Source organism: Daldinia loculata (genome assembly GCF_022478755.1).
Source record: "Daldinia loculata strain CBS 113971 unplaced genomic scaffold F4817scaffold_86, whole genome shotgun sequence".
In the NCBI taxonomy this organism is placed as follows: Eukaryota; Fungi; Ascomycota; class Sordariomycetes; order Xylariales; family Hypoxylaceae; genus Daldinia; species Daldinia loculata.
In genome coordinates, this window is record NW_026054940.1 from 9,665 (window position 1) to 29,895 (window position 20,231).

The window sequence follows — 20,231 nt, forward strand, 5'->3', positions numbered from 1 at the left end:
AATTTTAAAGTTTTATTTTTAATTATTTAATTGAATTATATTTAAATTTAATTAAAAATTATTTTATTAATAATAACTTTTAAAAATTTTTATATAAATAATTATTTTTAAACTTTAATTAAGTTTTAAACTTTAACTTTAATATACGCACGTTTTTATTATTTATATCATTTTTTAAAATTTTAAATATTATAAATTACTATTATAATTTCTTTATATTTTTAACATATAATAATAATAACGTTTTTTTAAATAATATTAATTTTTTTTAAAATAATTATATAACTTTTTAAATTAACAATAATTTATTTAAATAAATTATTTTAAACTTTATTATAATTAATTATAAAATTTTAAAATTAACCATACAATTAATTTAAATTTAAATTTAAATATAATATATAAACTTAATTAATTAAATTAAATAATACATTAAAAAGTTTTTTTTTTATTATTATATAAATTATATATTTTATCGTTTATAAAAAAATCTTTTTTATAACTTATAACCGTTACTTTAACTTTTTTTTTTATTATAATTAACGTTAATTTAATTAATAAATAAATTATTATATAAAATATATTTTAAATATTAAAATTAACATAAAACCACGCTTTACGCCATTTAACATACATATAAAATTATATATATTAATCGGCAAAATTTTATCAACTATTAAACTTAATAATTATTAAAATAACCATATTAAAAATTATTAAAAACAACATTTTAATCGTTTAAAATATAAATAAAATAAATAAATAAATAAATAAATAAATAAATAAATAAATAAATAAATAAATAAAAAAATAAATAAATATATAATAAATAAATAATTAATCCGTAAATTTATAATTTAAAATAATATATAATAATTACTTTAAACATAAACCGGGATTTATAACTATTAATCAAATAATATAAATTAAAAATAAGTTTTAAAATAAAGGTTTAAATTGATTTAAAAAAACAGTTATTTACCGTGTATATATATGGCCTTTTATATAAGGTAAAAAAACTTACATTAAAATTAACCACTTTAATAATTAATTAAAAGTTATTTATAACGTTGGTTAAAAACCTCGTTAATGCGATATATTATTTTTTAATTATGGTAAAAATTTAATAAAACGTTTTTAAAAGTTATATTACCGATAAATATAAAGTTTTTAAAAACGATAAATTTTTATTTAAAAATTTTAAAATAATAAATAAAAAAAATTTAATACATACGTAACCGGGTAAATGTTAAATTATAACGTATTAAAATATATAAATTGTTAATTTTAAAACAATTTAAAAATAAACGTTTTTTAAAACTAAATAATAATAATTTTCGTTAAAATATTATTACATTTTTACATTACGATTGTCGATTACTTGTATTATTACGGGGTATATTGCGAAAATTTCGGCCGCGATAAAGTTTAAAAATTATTTGTTTTTATAAATTTAAAAAAATTTTTAAAATTTTTTACCGTATAAAAACATAAAAAAGTTACCGTAAAAAAATTTTTTAATTAAAAATTAATTATTTAAAAGTTAACTTAATTTAAAACAACTTTATTTTTAATTAAATAATTTAATCGAAAATAACTTTATTTTTAATTAAATAAAAACTTTTATTTCGACCGTTTTTTAATTAATTTTAATTAATTTTAACCAATATAACGAAAAATTTTACCACAAAAAATTCGACCATATATTTATTAACAATTACGTTATAATATAAAAAAAACGGATTAAAAGTAAAAAAAAAAAAAGAAATTGTTAATGTTAAATTAATTAAATTGTATATAATTACGTTATACGAAAAAAAAAAGAAAAAAAAAAGTTATTAATGTTAAAATATTATTACGTAAAAATAATTACGTGGTAATACGTGATTATTTTTTACATAAAAAGTAATTTTTTTTAAATAATACTTATATATATAATTTATTATTTTTATAATAACAATTATTACGATAGTTTTATTTTATATTATGTTTTATTTTTTTATTTAATATATACCACCGCCCGTATTTTACATACCGACATGTTTAATTTTAATAAAATATATAAATTTATATTTAATAAAAGTAAAAGTAATTTTATTATTTTTATTTTAATTAAATATTTATTTAATATTATTTTTAAATTATGTTATGTTTTTATTAAAAGATTTTTTTATTTAAAAAATATATAAGTTATTAATATAATTAAAACGGTATTAAAAATTATTTAAAAATATATTAATTATATAAAATAAAATAAAAAATAAAAAAAGTTAAAAACTTTTATAAAAGTTTATATTATATGTTAAAAAAACTTATAATAACGTTTTTAAATTATATTTTAACCTAACGTTTAATTATAAAAAATAATATATATTTTATTATAAATAATAATTATTTTTATTATTTTAAACGTATAATAAAATGTTTATTAAAAATTAAATTAAAAATGTTTTATATATTTAAAATGGTTATAATTATTATTTTATAAATTTTAAAAATATATTTTATATTATGTATTAAATATGTTATAAAGTTTATTATAAAACGTTTTAAAAAAAACTTTTATTTATTATAAATTGATTATTTTATAAAAAAAAGTTATATGTTTTATTTTTTTTATAATAAATTTTTTTAAACTTTTATTTAAATATAATAAAAACGTTATTAAATATTATAATTTAATATTTATAAAAAGTTTTTTATTTATTTTCGATAATATTATTATTTTAATTATTTTAAAAGGTTTAAAATAATATTTAACTTTTAAATTAATTTAAAAAATAATTTATATATATTTTATAATATAATTTTATATTATTTTTAAAAGGTATATTAAAAGATTATTAATATTAAAAGTAATATTTTTAATGAAAATTATAATTATTTTTTTAAAAAGTATTAAAACTTTTAATAAATTTACATTTAAATTATTATTTAATATAAATCTTTTAAAAAAACTTTTTTAAAAAGTTTACATTTTATTATTAATTTTTTTTATTACCGTACCATTTATTAAAAATAAAAAGGTTTTTATTATTAAATTAAATTTATATTAATTTATTATTTTATATAATTTAACGTCGTTTTTAATATCTTTTATTTTATTTTTTTAATAATTACGTTTTATAAAACGTATTATTTTATATAATTTTTATTTTTTTACTATTAATAAAAAGCCATTTTTTAATTATATACGTTTTATTTTATTAAACGTTTTTTTACAGTTTTCGTTTTATTAAAATACGTTATAATTTTTACCGTTTAATAAATAACCGGTTATTATTAACGCATTAATAAATAAATTTATTAATGTTTATACGTTACGATTTATTTTTTTAACGTTAAGTTTTTTAAATAACGTTAAAAATAAAAAAGCTTTTTTTTTATTATTTTTAAAAAAGTTGGTAATTTATTGTTTAAAACCGTAATTTTATACCTTTTTAATTTAAAGGTTTATTTTATTAAAACGGTTAATTATAAAACCGCGTAGTTTATTTTTAAATATAAAACGTTTATTATTTCGTTTATTATAAAAAAAATATTTAAAAAAATAAAGTTTAAAATATGTTTTTTAATATATGTAAATATTTTTATTTTCGAGATTAATGTTAATTTATTGTTAATAGTTTATTTGGCAATATCCGCCCCCCGGTTATGGCTTTTAATTCCGGGTTTTTAATAAAAATATTTCGTATTAAAAATTTTTATTATTATATATTTTAATGGAAAAATATAAATAAATAATATTTCCGTTATTTTATTATTTAATTTATTTAACAGTTTATAAATATTAATTACGTTTAAGTTATTAACATTTAATTAAAATATATTTTTTATAATTTAAAATTAACTTTATTAAATTATATATATATATATTTTTTTTTTTTACATAAATAATTATTTAAAGTTTTATTAAAAAGTTATATTAATAATTAATTGGAATATAAGTATTATAGCCGGGATAATTATTAATAAAGCAACTATTATTAATATTTACTTAAGGTTTTTATATTAAAACTATATTTGCTTCGTTTTCCCATGCCAATTGCAAGAAAGCGGTATATGCCAACAATCTCTTCCTAACGTTTCCTTAGGCTATTTTGAGGAGTTTCTGCCGGCGTCGCCTGTGGGGCCGTCTATCTAATAAATAGTAGTAACATTGGCGAGTTACGAACAATGGGTGATTGTCTTATCAATCATCCACTACTTAAATAGTACGGTAGCTAGGTAGGTACTTACCATAGATATTCAATCATGGAGTCATTTGTGTATTCAGATCATAAGAAAGGGGGTGGGGAGGGTGAGAGCAAAAAAAAAAAAAAAAACATACAACACTGGGGATTCGCTGGTCGTCACCGACCCAACTACTAATCCAGCGATATCTGGCTTATCTAAGGGAGAGCGGACGGGATCCCGAGTTTTCCAGATTCTATGGTCGTATGTGCTTTTTTGTTGCTTTACTTTTGTATATATCACAACTGCCGATCAACTGACCGAGACGGTGAAGCCAGCCTGCAGTCGAAAACGTTATATACGTTAACACGCAAATCTCCCCCTTTAAGAGGGACTTTATACTGCTGCCTACGCTAAATATGTGGTACGTGGATATCATTATGCAAGTGACTCCTTAAATTTCCTATACACCGAATGGTATGATACCAAATATTATAGGAATTTCCAGCTCGGAATGCGGCTTCTTCGGGCCTCGGGTCCCTAGGCTTCCGATAGGCATCCACCGCGGGAGCTTCCGCACTCGGGAAACATGGCGATTGGGTACTGACGCGGAATCACCGACGTTGATAGATGGATCGGCTGTAGAAACTGTAGCGATATTGTTGAGTAAACAACTCGACGAGTAGCAATGAACCAGAAAGTGTTAAACCTATATATAAATCGTGATCGCTCTAGGTTTCGTCTTCTTGAAACCGCACAGGTTCTTGATATTCTAATTTCGTGTAAGAACGGTTTCGTTATCTAAATCACTCGTCATGTTGAAAACTTGTATCGGCGCCGCAGCCTTGGCCGGTAGGCTAGTAGCCGCATCTGAATTATCTTGGACTCCCCCTTCGCTTGTTCCCAAGGCTGCTGGCTACGAAGTAGCATCGAACAGTAGTGGAATTGCACCTGTAAGTAGTGACACCTACATGGCCTGATGGATAATGGTATAGTCGTCGGTTGCTTATACTCCCTAGTGCGATGCTCTGAAAGAAGTCGGTCTTGGGGATCGACTACTTTTCGCGACGGACGCAGATTACGAACCTCAGATACAGTCTTGGTATGCGGAGAACGCCCGTTTTAGGCCCGACTGTCTTGTTCTTCCCCATAACACCGAGGAGGTAGCAACAGCATTAACAGCACTAGTTAAGGTCAACAATGGCGGAGGTGATTGGCACATCGCCGTGCGCAGCGGTGGACACAGCTTTCCCGGAAGCAACAACATTGCCAACGGCGTGACTATCGACTTGACAATGATGAACTCATCGAGCTATGATCCGGAGACCAAACTCGCTAGGATCCAACCAGGAGGTCGATGGCGAAACACATATGCAGACTTGCAGAAAGCTGGGGTAGTTGTAACAGGGGGTCGGGACGGCGATGTTGGCGTGGGCGGTTTTCTCTTAGGAGGCGGCAATTCCTTCTTTTCGGGACGAATGGGATTCGGCTGTGATTCCGTCAAGAATTTCGAGGTTGTACTGGCTAATGGCACAGTTGTCAATGCCAATAGCACAGTAAATTCGGATCTATGGCGAGCCCTTAAAGGAGGTGGTAGCAACTACGGCATTGTCACGCGATTCGACATGGAAGCACTCCCGACGCGAGATTTGTACTACGAGACACGCGCCCTAAGCTTAAACTATACGGAATCTGTGATTGATGCGGTAGTTGGATATGCCAACCAAGACCAGTCCTTCGCCGACAACGCTCTTATAACTCTTTGGAGCCACAACGCGTCAAGCAGTCCCGAGACGCTTATCGAGACAATCTACGTCAATACGCTGGGGAATACTAACGCTACATCCGCATTTGACAAAGTTAGACGTCTTCCGACTTTGTTTAAGTCTACGGCTCTCAAAAACATGGCAGTGGCTGCTAATGGCTCCCAGCTTCCTGGTGGTTCTAAGTAAGTTTACCATCTTAAGCTCATCTGGAGCAGGTTATGAGTTGATTGACTAATCGAATCTAGGAATTCTGGAACGACATTGACTTTCCGCAACGATCCCCAGATACTTCGTCGCTGTGTTGAACTCCACGAGGATTTAGTTAAGAGGCTCAGCAGTCTGGTCGACCCTAAGAAGTTCACGTCATTGTTAATCTTGCAGCCCATTCCTTCTTATATGGGAACCATCGCCGAGCAACAAGGCGGTAACATGCTTGGGCTAGAAAATATCGGGGGCAACTCTATTTTGTTTAACGCCGGTGTTGCTGTTACCTCTGATGACAGAGACTTCGCGATAGCGAAGGCAGAGCTAGCCGTGCTAACGGCCCAAGTTAAAGAAGTTTCCAAGTCGGTGAATGGAGACCTAGACTTCATCTACTTAAACTATGCGGAATCAAACCAAGATCCTCTTGGAAGCTATGGCGCCAAGAATATCCAGCATATGCGGGATGTGGCCGCGAAATATGACCCTACTGAAGTATTCCAGAAGCGCATCCCTGGAGGTTTCAAGATTTCGAGGGTGGCATGATGCAATCTTAGAAATATGATGAGTTATCGGTGAACCCTTTTAGGAACCCCTATAAGGTGTGCATGAAAGCGGTGGCGGTGATAAGGGCGGATATGTTGAGCTCGCTAAGGTCTTCTTCGATTTATGTATTTGGTTATAATATAATTATCTTTGACTAATGTTGCATTGTCTCCTTTACATATGTTACATGTCATGTTAACCCCTTTTTTTACCCCTTTTTTTTTATAGATTTTGTGGCTACCCGTGTGGCTTAGATGCTTGTCTCTAAGTCCTGAGTCGTTATCACTTTGCTCAGCCTCGTATTATCTTGGAGGCAACCTGCTTTACTAAGCAAGATTGATATAAGTGGTCGGGGGCCTCGGGATCCGGTAAAGTCTAAAGTACCACATGGATGGAGCCGGGGTTTTGGAGAGCTAATCCAACATCCCTTTTTCGTTCTTTAAGAAAATGGACGAAATAGAAAATGGTGTTCCCTCAGAGCGGAGGCCTGCGGTAAGGATTCTTCATAGTTGATAATTGATAAATACTAATATTACGTAATATTCAGTGCGATAACTGCAAAGCCCGAAAGGTATGCCCAATATCAATACCCCCTTTACCTAACTTATACTAGGGACCTATCTAAGACACCTTATAACATAATACTAATTCTTTTAGTAGACGAAATGCGATAGAAGGTCGCCATGTGCGAGCTGTGTAACCCTCAACGTTATTTGCCGTACAACTCGTCGGGCAACTGAGAAACGGCAACGCGTTCTCCTATCATCGAAATATGATGAGGCCGTACAAGATGTCAGTCGTCAGCTTGGCGATGTCAAAGAAATGCTTCAGACGCTCCTGTTGAGCAGAAGCCCTGGGCCTAATTCAACCGCGACATCATCAGATAGTACCTCACACCATACCCCACCACCAATGATCGATGAACAGGTACCTACTCTGTCTGGTGTCAATGAAGGCTATAATGGTGATCCTTCGTTTTTGTCACACGCTCATCTAGTCGAAAATGCGTTAGGGGCTACCTTTGCAGTCTCCGAGTTCGTAAACGAAGAAGCTCTAGATACTTCCTCATTACTTTCCCCATTGCTCTCCCCGCGGAGGATTGCCGAGTTACTTCACGATGCAGATACGGGTAAAGGTGTTGTGTCAGATCAGACAACTCCTGAATCTCTTCCTCAGCCATATGGTCCGCCTCCCGGTAATATTCCACTTCCACCAATAGATCTTGTTCTTAAGCTTCTACGCATGAGCAAAATCTCCAAGCAACGATTCTTCGTCGACGTTCCTACATTCAAAGAGGATGAATTCATTGACCTGTGCCGCGGCGTCTACTTCGCAACTGAGCCAGTCTCAATTTGGAAATGGATATGTGTTAATGTCGGTCTCTACTACATCTTCCTAGGTGCTAAAGAAGCCGATTGTGAACACATAGGCACAACCGTGGAGGTGTTGCGTTTCCACACTAGGAAAATGAAAGCAAATGCCGAAACAGCGATGCAGAGTCTCCGTCTATGCTCGGAACCGTCGACGGAATCATGCCGCGCTTTAGTTCTTCTCGTAAGTGTTCTAGTGACTCAAGTGTGAAGATGATTCTGACAGGTAGTCAGGGGACCTTCTATGTCAAGGAAGGTCATAGCACGATTGCATGGAGATTGGTAAGTGCTGCTGCAAGGGCATGTTTAGACTTAGGCTTCCATCGTTTGCCTAACAGTCCGGAAAACGAGGAGGTGCTTCGGCAAAGCACCATTTTTTGGCATACATATTTATGGGATAAAGGATTAGCTATGACCTGTGGGAGGACACCTGTTATCCATCATTACGATGTAACAAACTGTTATCCGGTCAACTCGGACTATCTACGTATGATGCCGGGCCGGTTAGTTGCTCCAATGCTCAATATAATAACGGTGCTAACTCTGGTAGGATATACGCCGGTCTCCTTGACTATTCCATCGTTGCGGGGGAAATCCAGAGAAAGCTATTTTCTGCATCAGCACTACATTTTCCGCAGCAGAACCGTGTCCAGTATGCTAGAGAATTTGCTAGCAAACTTCTGAAAATCCAGGAGTCCGTTGCAGTCGTATGAATTCCACGTAGCTTACTTGTGGTCCATTACTAACGCGACTAGATACCTGAGGATGGCCCAATTTGGGACAAGGGGTTTTTCGCCGCCGCAGTCTTGCTTGATATTAAGATGTACTGCCTCCTTACTATCGTGTATAGAATACTTCCGCCTAGTTCTGTACAATCACACCCGCTACAATGCTCAGATGAATGTGTAGACGCTGCACGTACGGCACTATCCAAGGTCGTGGAAGCGGGTGAGTATATGCTACGACAAGACCCTTTTAGATGGTACATGTTTTTGAATGTGTAAGTTTACCCCCAAATATCGTTGTTCTGTGTTTAACATCGTAGTATAGGATCCTGTCCCTTGTACCATTTGTACCTTTTATCGTACTGGCTGGAAATGCCATATCTACGTCCTCTAGCGCCGACCTAGCTCTACTCTCCTCAGTCCTATCAGTTCTAGAACCACCAGCGGCGAATTCTCCGACTGCTCGGAAGGTTTATAATGCTTGCGAGAGATTAAATCGTATCGCTACCGCCCTAGTATCAAGTTCAAACGAGGGCTCATTACATCTCAAAGAGTACCAAGAACAAACTCCTAATGCCGGTTTGCCTTTCAATGGCCCAACCGATGAATCCGATATACATAGTCGTACGCTTCCGAATAACTTTGAATACGTGTTTCCGATGGCGCAGCAAGATTGGGACAGTGTTATGACCGGGTTTGAGTCAGAGTTGGAAGGCTACGACTCTAGAGCCCTGACAAACATTATGGAACCTTACATCGCAAATACGAGTTGGTAATCCAAGCGCTTTGTGGGGTGCCGTAAGCTTTCGAAGCTTAAATGAAAGATAAAAACGATAATCTAAAAAGCCACGCCGAGTCTTTGGGCGATTCTAGGGCTAGAACTGTTGCCAAGTAATATTGACTGAAGCTGGGGTAGACGCCCGGATACGGAGTTTTGGTCAACCTGCCGTAGGGCTTTTCATGAATTCAAGCATCTGGGAATTGGCAAAGTGCATGCAGCAAACAACGTAAGCATGTTACTACTAAAGAATGATGCAATATCAAATACATCTTACCGCGGTATTAGCTAACTAGTCGTGGCGGTGTATTAAACCCGACTTTTTTCTCTCTAATGTTCCTTAATTATGTATCAATCCTGAGTATCACGTCGTGTAACATAGCCAATCAAAAAGGGGTATATCTTTGAATGTTGATAAATCCCTTTGAATGATTTGTATACCTCCTATACAAGCATCCAGGAGTCTTTAGTAGTGCTGACAACGATAGATCTCACATCAAGTGCTAAGTCGCGAGTCTCGGGCTTCAAAGCGAGTCTCGCAAGTCCTAAATGCATTTCCGATGAGTATATTAGACGGCAAGTCCGTCGAATCCAACAAATGATGATATCTATGCTAAATGCCAGTTGTTAGGATAAATAACTACCTAAGCTACATCTCCTATTTAACATTTTAGATTAGTAAACGCAATTACAATCATGTCTGCACCACCAGTCCTCCTTTTCCTGGGCGCTGGGAAGAAACTCGGCACCCAAGTCCCTGCTATATTCGCTGAGGCAGGATACAAGATTGCCGTCGTAGCGCGGACGCCGAAGGAAGAGTTCGAGAAGCGCGGATATTACCAGGTCCAGGCCGACTTCAATAACCCCGAGAGTATCCCAGAGGTCTTCGCCAAGGTCCGCGAGAACGTCGGGATCCCGACAGTTGTTGTGTATAATGGTATGTTGATTCTATACTACGTCGAGAATCTAGTCTAATAAACGTATAATTATAGCTGTGCAATATACACTTGATGACCCAGAGGACCCTTTCGCCTCACTTGCGCCAGAGAATGTCTCGCGCTTTCATTCCGCTGTCGCTGTAAACGGCACTACTCCACTTATTGCAATTGAGCACGCAATCCAGGCCTTTAGATCTCTCCCCCCTGGCACACCCGGGAAGTCCTTCATTTTCACTGGGAATATACTCAACCACAGCCAATTTAAGAATCGCCTGTGCTTTGGAGTTGGAAAGACCGTGGCCGCCTACGGAGTCAGATACGCTTCAGTGGCTTATGCAAAGGAAGGTTTCAAGTGAGTTTTCTCAACTTTTATATGATTAACCTATCGCCATTGTAAACTTAATAGTTCGATACGAGTTTAGCTTTGGGCCAAATTAAAATATATTCCCTCTCTCAAGGTTCGATCTATACCTATTAACGAAACTTTACAGGTTCTACTATGCTGATGAACGCTCGGAGGGGGGACTTCCTGTGATGCGAGAGATTGATGGGCTCGTAGCTGGGAAAGAATATCTCAAAATCGCCGAGGCGCCAGAACAACTTCCCTGGCTGTATACATATACCATAGGAAGTGGATATAAGGACTTTGGAGAAAAGGACTACCTGAAGACTGTTGATAGCAACGAATCTCGGTTTTTAAAGGGGGGACGGTAAGTATCTAAAAGCTTAGGTAGATATGAGAAGCCTTCATGATACGTATTGAAAGTATAGACTTGAAAATTTAGCTTATAACCGTGCTAATAAACATGTTGGGGATAACTCATGACAAGAGAATTTTTCTCGTATTTTAACTTCAAAACTTACTCATATGCGCGTCGTAAACTGCCTTATACTCTTGATTTTAGACAAGTAGTACGTACGACTGATGTCAATGCGCGTCGTAATTTTCCTATAAATAAAGGGGTATGCCGCGTACAACTCCCATCCTGGATTTTACTCCTATTTACCAAATATTTGGAACCACCAAATTCATTACCAACTCACTGCCAATACTTCACTACCAATAACCCATTACGAATAATCAATCCACTACTTACCAACAAATAACTCATTGCGAATAATCTACCACGAACAATTCACTACAAACAATCCACTACGATAATTCATCAGACAATTCACTATCAATTATTCTCTACAATCCACTACATATAACTGCCTATAGACAATTAAATATCAGTTATTCACTATAAACAATCCACTACGAATAATTGCCCACAGACAATTCGCTATCAGTTATTCAATATTACCACAACTATTACTACGAATTATTCATCACCAACTATTCACTTCGAGTTGTTCGCTAAGAATAATTTACCGTCAATTATTCGCCACCATCTATTCATTTCAAGTTATTCACTGCGAATAACTTACCTTCAATTATCCACCGCCAGCTGTTGACTACGAGTTATCCCCAACGAATAATTTACCTTCACTTATTCGCCACCAAGGTTTACGAAGTGTAAGCTTCCCTACGCTCAGTTGAGAAATCGTCTTATATAGACACGCAGCTAATACATCCACAATAAAGTTAGCTAAACCTATATCGCTCTATCTGCGACAATTACGAACTATTCACCATCAATAATTCACCACTACCAGCACCACCACCACGTCAGCTACTACCAATAATCTACCACCGACACCAAGATGGCATCGAAATTCAACTCCCCATTTGGCTTGACAGCTATCCCAAGAGAACTAAGAGGTCTCATATATGATAACCTCGAAGACGAGGATCTCGCGCCTCTGGCACAGACTTGCCAGCAAATACGTAGTGAAGTCTTATCTCGCATGCCAGGAGGTCGCTTTATCGATTTCGATGGAGTTCATAACGACTCAGAACTCAGAAGCCAAATTCACGAAACCATCGAAATCAAGAACCTCGATCTTATCGCCGAACCATGGTACTCTTCTGGATCAGCACTAAAAATCGGAGTTACGTGGAAACCAAGGAACGAAGACTATATACGCTGGAGGACTTCATATTGGACCATCCGCGACCTATCGTCGCCAATGGCACGGTACATATACCTATATTGCCCCGATGCCATTTCAATCACACTTCAGGCAGCTACTAAGGGGTATTTTCTACTTGCCTTATTGATCCTACGGACAAAAATGTTCGACATATGCCGAATTCTGAAGACTGTCAAACGCGATTTATGCTTCACACCGAGTACTTTGAATATACGATTCTGCGGTGGAAGAGATCCGGATCGCCCCAACTCAGTTCGCAGGCCCTTCTGGGAGATGCGGCCACGATGCGTTTTCCCGAATTGGATAATTCGTCAGAATAAATGGAAAGACACGATCACCAAAAAGTCACATCAGGACAGAGAGGTTTATCCTTTCTTTTACGAGTGTTTAATGCTTCCTCTAATATCATATGGCGGGGAGGTCTCTGTGCACATCGAATTTGACTCGCCACCCGACCATCGACGAACTTCTTTTCGAGACTGGATATTTTATTCCCTCCACCACATGGCACGAACGAGGTATCTTGGCTTCGGGAAACTATTCGATTTCGCAGACTACTGTTATCATCTCCACTTGAAAGACATCGATTATTCTGGGAATGATTACACAGGAAGCTTTGAAAATGTCATGGAATGTCTGGAAGAATTCACGGAGGACACCGACGCCTTCTTGAAAAACGCTAGGTGTCAAGAGGCAGACCAGCTACGATCATATCTGAGAAGGATGAGGCAAGCACCGATTTGCAATCCTTTTGCTGGGCCACTGGAGGGAAATCCATTCGAGGAACAGGATGCGGTACAAATGAGATATGAGACATATATCTGGAGATGCTACGGGGAGGACAATGCTATGAGACAGAAGCTTATTGAATGGGCTATGGAAGAATAGGTTGCTTGACATGTTGCAGTCATATTTCGGCAGGTTATCATAGCGTTGTATTAGGATTGATGACGAAATGAGAATGGATGACACCACCACAATAAGAAGACTCATGACGTGATTTGTAGTTTGCTTTCCCGTATTGCCATATCCAAAGTTCCCAATTCCTTGCGCCATACTAGTGACAACACGAGCATCGATATCGTGGGCAAATTCCAATTCACACAGATCCCGGACCGACCCCCTCGAAAGTGTTAGTCACCTCTTAAAATTAACCCTACGCTATCAGGAGCAATAAGAAGAAAACATAATTGACGTTCTCTGTCGTTATCCCCCATCCTATAATCTAGCGTCTATCGTCTAATTGAATTGTTATGTTGTGTTTCTGTCCTTTTCTCCGGACATCCCTAACCCATTGTCATGAGGCGGAGCAAGAAGCAAGATCTTCAAAAGGATTCTCGCCTTTGCCTTTTACCTCAGACTTTAAAGGTTTCCACGACCCGCTCTAGAAAGTATTCATACTGGTGCGTCGAAATTTATTCAAATTCCATCCCAGCTTTGTCTTGGATCCTCTCGGAAATCTTTATAGCTAATACTTGAGGCATCAATAAATCCATAACCACCGCATGGTATAGGAAAGGCGTCTCTACAAATATACAAATGGCATACGTCGTCGCTGATGTTATTGGATGTACGTTCTCTACTTTCTTCAAGGTATAAATGAAGCAAATAATAGTATCAATAACTCCCACTCTCCCGGGCTTATGAATAGTTTTACTATTAACATCTAACTAGTCTTGGAATAAACTACGTTAAAGGTTTTGTCTAATTTTGAAATATATTGGCTTAACGCCGTTTGAGTTGAAATTATCTGATTTAAAAACATATTCTCTTCCCAGGAACGGGTGAAGGTCTGACCTAGTTCTAAAGTACCTATATGTATTATTAGACTTAACCCTTGATAGGAGAATAGGGGATGTATACTTACCACAAGTTTCTGGAGGAACTTTGCATGTATATTAAGAGAAGAAGAAAGTGCCCATCATATCTTATCATCATTTATATGATAGATCTTAATGTGCTATGTATACGGATGGTTACACACGTCACGAGTTATGGCTTTTGGGCGGCTGGATCTTAGGCCGTGACACAACTTGCAAATCGAGTGGCGTTTTTTTTTTCCTGCAGTTCTTCTGGATACGACATGCTAGATAATTACCGGTTAACCGGATGTAATCCACCACTGCTGGAAAGGGCAACATGAGGCTCCCAGCCCAATGTGTCGGTGGCGTTAGAAGCCTTAAGGAATGCATATCTTTTGTACAACGGATTCTCGCAGTTTATGCCTTGTTATTTCACCGCTTTAGTCATTATGTACCCGTGCAAGCCTCCTAGATGCCGCTTATATGTGATCTATCATTGTTTACGTCCGCCATAGTGCCCATCAAACGTTGGCTGAATGCAGCTAAGCCTTCGGCGCCAACAAAAGTTCTTCGGTGAACTTCCAAGGAGATACGGAGAGATGCCGGCACACGACATTATGTTAACTACAATAATAGCTATTCAGAACGAAACACTAAGAACATAATCTCTTATCGTCTTACTATACCAATTAATTCAAACAGGAAAATTATAAGCCCATCCGGGTAGAGCTCACCCGGCAGAAAGATAAGTGGATTCGAAGGAATAAAATGCATCGTACCGAAATGTACACGCGAGTACGAGTTGAGGTACGCCGAGGTACCTAGGCTTAATCCTCGGATCATATTGGCCGAATTCGATGCCGGTTTCGCAGCTAGCTCGACTCTCCACCCCTGCAAGCTGCGGATCTGATAACTTTGTCCCCCCTCCCACCCTACCGGGTCGAAGGTACGTATCGGTTCTTTGGCGGGGGCCGTTGACGTTGATCACCGCTCTTTTCGCTTCTTATCAGATCTAGTGGAAATGAAACATCGAAACCGACCGGACACCTAAACTAGACCCTACTAACCGAAGCTAGTAATCACGCATCTTTCAGAAAATATTTAGGTTGTCATTGACTTGGTAAGCATGGAAATATTAGGGACGAAGGGAATTAAAAGGTTAAATGTTAGTTTAAGTAGCTAACTACCTAATTTAACATAGTGACTTATAGTAATTAATTAGTATCTAAGGTATACCGTACAATGGGCACCTCAGTGTATGAAGTGCAACTTTTTAGATAGAAATGGATCATGTGTCTTCCTTGGCATTTGGTACGGAATAGAATGGATCCAATCGTGATTATCGTTCCAAGCAGACTGCTCGCTCGTTTAGCTTAACCCCCTAGCTCCCCAAGTTTACTAAATTATTCGGGCTGTCTGGGTACCTACATATGACAAGGGTTGGGCATGTTATTACTTTCTTCGAAGTTTAATTTCTTTACCTCGTCTATACTTTTTTCAAATGTCTGCTTCACTTATCAGCCTATTCTTCCAGACCCTGTTCCGTGTACCGACAAGCTAATATTGGCACTGACTGATCCTTGAATTTGCTCTCCTTTTTCATACTCCCTCACTCAATTTATAACGCAGCTAGCCGTCCGCGTGTGAGGTAGAAAGAAGAATCAAAATTTTTGATGTTGTGGCGTTCAACAATTGTCCATTGCTTTCAACACCTGAATACTAGATTCTCAACTCGGCCTTTTAAATACTCTTGTATTCTTTCATTCGCCGCAACCGCATCGACTCCAAAGTTGCACCCCACTGCAATTAATTATCCCACACCAATACTCGCAATGGCCTCTCATTTTGCAAGCGTCAGCGGCGCCCGCTCTAACGCCAACCCCTATAGAGTTTTGATTGCTGGTGGCTGCTACGGCGGCCTGGCTGTGGCCATCAATCTACTCGAAAAGTGCGACACTATCGAGTCTCCTATCCCAGTCGAGATCACCATTGTTGATGAGCGCGATGGCTTCTGTACGTGTAATATTTCCGCCTCCCTGCATCTCATGCATGCATCAATTACTCCAATTCTGTCCCCCCCTTCAATTGTGGTTAGATTATGGATCTCCAACTAACTCGTAGTCTCACAGACCATGTAATTGGTTCACCTCTAGCTTTGGCGTCGAATAGCTACGCTGAGAAGGCCTGGGTAAACTTCAAAAATATCCCCGTGCTACAGAGACCAGACGTACGGTTCGTTCACGGTACTGTTAGCAAGGTCGACTGTGAGAATAAGATAGCAACGATTGTTGAGCAACCAGACCAAGTATCGCGGGACGAGGTGTATGATTTCTTTGTTGCCTCCACTGGACTCCGACGTGTCTGGCCTGTAGTGCCGCAATCGGCGAGGAGAGAGGACTATCTCGAAGAGGCCCGTCGACACATCGATGCCGTAACTAACAGCACCGCACCGGTGCTCATTGTTGGTGGAGGTTAGTTCGCCTATTCCTTGCACGCCGAGTTTTGAAACCTCTTACTAACGTACAAATAGGTGCTGTGGGTATTGAGATGGCCGCTGAATTGAAAGAGGTTCAACCCAACGTCAAGGTTTCGCTGGCGCACTCCCGGGCTAAGCTACTGTCGGCCGAGCCGCTCCCTGATAATGTCAAGGACTGTGCTTTAGATCTGACAGAGCAAGCCGGCGTCGATGTGCTCTTGAACCACCGGTTGAAAAGTAAGACTCCTATTAAGAATGAGAACGGCACCGAGGTGTTCGAGGTTGAGTTCGAAAACGGCCACAAGATGATTGCGAGCCAAGTTATCATGGCCATCTCCCGCAGCGTACCGTCGACCACTTATCTCCCCGAGGATTCGCTCAGCGAGGACCGTTACGTCAACATCAAGCCAACTCTCCAGCTCTCATCGGATAAGGTCCCTAACGCCGAGTCTCACTTTGCCGTCGGTGATCTGATCCATTGGTCGGGTATAAAGCGCTGCGGCTCGGCCATGCACCAAGGCCGCTATGCGGGGTTAAACATTCACCAGCTCATGCTGCAGGACATACAAGGAAAGGAGCCCGTGTTCAATGAACTAGGTGAGGTTCCGCCCATGATCGGCCTCGCAGTCGGCAAGAACGCCCTTTCATACGGCGGTGATGGTATGAAGCACGGAAAGCAGGTGATGGAATGGTTCTTCGAGGAGGACCTAGGTTTCAGAAGTAAGTTAACCCACCATAGGCATATCCTATATTCAACGTCGAGTGCTTCATAAGCCGATAACTAACATTTTCTTCGTTTAGTCGTCTGGGATCACCTTCGTCTGGGTGGTATTAAGGCGTGAATAGACCAAAAACCTTTGCTCTGTGCTTTGCTTTGACCGGGGTATATTGGCGTCACTGGGGTTCTGGGATAAAATGATTTGACGATTTGAGGCACGATTTTCGCGGGTATCTTACGACCGCATCACATAAATTAGACAGTTCTTGTTAGTTGGTTATTAATATGAGTATAGTTCTCATTCCGTTAAAATGTATATAAGGTACGTATTTGGTATATCTGATGCATTTGTGATAATCTGAATGAATCTCCGTTAATAATAAATAGGAGGGGATAAAAAATGATAAGTCCACATCGACGCCCCCTAAAAACGATAAGCGTAATCAACTCGAGGCTTTTCTTTCCTCCCCCTCCTTCTTCCTTCCACGCAGCCACGACGCCATACCACGTGACATGATTTCTACCACAATTTAAATCTTTACAACTTGGGCAGCAATCCGACCAAAGTCCCACCAACAACCTTTTCACTTTCCCCAAGCGGCGCGAGCTGGAAGAAGCGCTCGCGGGAGCACCGCACGAATGCCGAACGCTTATGCGGTAAGTCGACGAACTTGTCGAGTCCGAAGCCGTGCATGAAATCGTACGCCAGGACTGAACTATTGGTATATTTCGGTTCACCCACCACGTACATCGTGCGCGGGTCGTCCAGGAATAAATAATGCATCAAGCTAGACCACCACGCCGTCACGCGGTGCGGACCACGGAATCGTATATCACCTACTAGCGAGTGTCGTCCTCGGTCGAAATCTCCCGCGCTGTAGTACGCGCCAAGTCGGTCTTCCTGTAGGTAGAGAAAATAGTTAGCGTTTGTGCATGTGGGCGCCGGTAGGTATGCGCTATGATCGTCAAGTCGCGCCATGCTTTGTCTTACGTACCTTAGCCCAGTACACTTCAAAGTAAGCAAAGAACGTGTCGTCGAAAGCAGCCAGCAACGTGATCTGGTGGGGATCGACGTGAGCGCGACGCAGGTACTCGCGATGCTGCTCAAGGGAACCTGTCTCATTCCACCCCTGCGAGACGCGCGGGTCGTTCTGCCAGTTGTGGAATAGCTCTAGGTGCTCCGGGTTCTCCCAGTCGAGCGCAACCATGCTGAAGTTCTCGCGTAGGTGAGGGATCCATCGACTGTATACCACGGAGCCCGGGCGCGGCTTCGCGGGTCGTCGCGGGTGCCACGCCGGAGTCCCACTAGCCTCGGATGTCATCGCATGTTGGAGTGGCGTTAGGGGATACGTGGAGAGTGGTTTCGGCAACGAATTGCCATTATCTTGGGGATCGTTGCCGGAGTCGGGGACCCAAACGCTGCGCGGTCCAAACGGCGAGCCGGCGCCTTGCCAGAATGTGCTGCGCAAGACAAGCAGCTCGTCGCTCAATCCAGCTGCTGTAGGGTGGTCGATGGCCAGTAGAACGGCCTTAAGCTGTGCCACGAGCGCTTCGCGGCCGGGTCCCTCGAGCGTGAGCCGGAGCCCTTCTGTCGACGGCCGTACCGTGAATAGCACGTAAATCACGAGCCAGGCCTGAGCTAACGTGGGGGGTGTCGCGACGTCCCACGCAATTGTTGAGCTCGGAGAGCGGCGGGCGCGACCCCATGGTGTGTTGTTCGATTCGGCCGGCCGCTCGCTTGACTTAAGGTCCGTGGGCTCGGTGAAGAAGAGCGTATCATTGTCAAGGCGTTCTGGTAACGGTTTCGTTTTTGCTTTTACCTCGCTAGGAGCATCTTCTTGGGGCTTCACTTGGAGCCAAGGAGTAGAGTCTGAGGGACGCGACGTCTTAACGAGAGTGTAGGATGTGAGGTATGGATGTGGGAGCTTGAGCACCGGCTCGTTCGTAGAGGGTGTCGCCATTGCTTAGGAAGATATGGGGTGTAACGTAATCTACAGGTGCGATTGGGTATCTATGGACATCAATTGGAGGCTTTTTTTCGATATTTCTTAGGAAGAGTACTTAATTACTCGAAGAAAAAAAATACTAGGAAGGAAATTTCTTATTCGCAGTAAGAATTCACGATTATTCTCCTTCCCGGACAAGCAGGCGTACCAGCAGAGCAAATGGAGTAAATTTACTAGTCTACCGAGTTATTCCGCCAGCACCCTTGTCAACCAGTGAATTGCTCTTCCTGTAAGTGAATCATTCCCATCTGCCAAGTACCCTGAAGTACAATACCTTGTTCGATAGTTCTCAATAGGTAGGTAGGTAGGTATCCTTAATTCCCACTTTCCATCTCCGTATAAGTGTACGGATTATAAGTCGTGGGCTACCATGCTCAAAACTTTTTTTTTACACACTAATGCAAGGGATCGCGCGGTCAACGTCAACGTGTCTCAAGTGTTAGCCAGCCCATGCTGACATGCTGCTATCCAGCCGAGAGATGATCTAACTGGGACTGCGGAGATTGGGAAGGTTGCGTACTGGGGGGGTGGCAGCGAACCGAGGCCATGGCTCTTGGCGGTCTGCAGAAGCGGATCAGATAACTTTAAGCGGATAGATTGGAAGACAAGAACCATGCTAGCTTTGGTAATGGCGTGTCACGGCTAACGGCGGATCAGATAAAAAATTTAGCTGGGAATTTAATAGCGCGTCCGAG

General features: G+C 39.1%; 5 protein-coding genes across 5 annotated transcripts; 4 read left to right on the forward strand and 1 right to left on the reverse strand.

The window, feature by feature from the left end:
* Window positions 1-4,988: 4,988 nt before the first annotated feature.
* Window positions 4,989-9,557, forward strand: F4817DRAFT_362176 (uncharacterized protein; the record flags this gene model as incomplete). The annotated part of the gene is made up of 8 exons (XM_049306494.1): window positions 4,989-5,126; window positions 5,193-6,121; window positions 6,185-6,677; window positions 7,347-8,240; window positions 8,309-8,559; window positions 8,607-8,763; window positions 8,812-9,056; window positions 9,107-9,557. The coding sequence occupies 8 exons, from the start codon at window positions 4,989-4,991 to the stop codon at window positions 9,555-9,557; spliced, it is 3,558 nt and encodes a 1,185-aa protein (XP_049154243.1).
* Window positions 9,558-9,906: 349 nt separating this feature from the next.
* F4817DRAFT_292846 (uncharacterized protein) lies at window positions 9,907-11,311 on the forward strand. Its single transcript, XM_049299705.1, has 3 exons — window positions 9,907-10,496; window positions 10,552-10,849; window positions 10,989-11,311. The coding sequence occupies exons 1-3, from the start codon at window positions 10,256-10,258 to the stop codon at window positions 11,209-11,211; spliced, it is 762 nt and encodes a 253-aa protein (XP_049154244.1). The 5' UTR covers window positions 9,907-10,255; the 3' UTR covers window positions 11,212-11,311.
* An 893-nt stretch (window positions 11,312-12,204) lies between these two features.
* F4817DRAFT_369214 (uncharacterized protein) lies at window positions 12,205-13,478 on the forward strand (the record flags this gene model as incomplete). The annotated part of the gene is made up of 1 exon (XM_049307331.1): window positions 12,205-13,478. One exon carries the CDS (start codon window positions 12,205-12,207, stop codon window positions 13,420-13,422), a length of 1,218 nt encoding a protein of 405 aa, XP_049154245.1. The 3' UTR covers window positions 13,423-13,478.
* Window positions 13,479-16,168: 2,690 nt separating this feature from the next.
* F4817DRAFT_320704 (FAD/NAD(P)-binding domain-containing protein) lies at window positions 16,169-17,654 on the forward strand (the record flags this gene model as incomplete). The annotated part of the gene is made up of 4 exons (XM_049301212.1): window positions 16,169-16,349; window positions 16,466-16,807; window positions 16,867-17,532; window positions 17,614-17,654. 4 exons carry the CDS (start codon window positions 16,169-16,171, stop codon window positions 17,652-17,654), a joined length of 1,230 nt encoding a protein of 409 aa, XP_049154246.1.
* Window positions 17,655-18,024: 370 nt separating this feature from the next.
* Window positions 18,025-19,978, reverse strand: F4817DRAFT_352574 (acyl-CoA N-acyltransferase). The gene is made up of 2 exons (XM_049305249.1): window positions 18,531-19,978; window positions 18,025-18,475 (listed from the first exon to the last, which is right to left on the reverse strand). The coding sequence occupies exons 1-2, from the start codon at window positions 19,489-19,491 to the stop codon at window positions 18,069-18,071; spliced, it is 1,368 nt and encodes a 455-aa protein (XP_049154247.1). The 5' UTR covers window positions 19,492-19,978; the 3' UTR covers window positions 18,025-18,068.
* Between the last annotated feature and the right edge of the window lie 253 nt (window positions 19,979-20,231).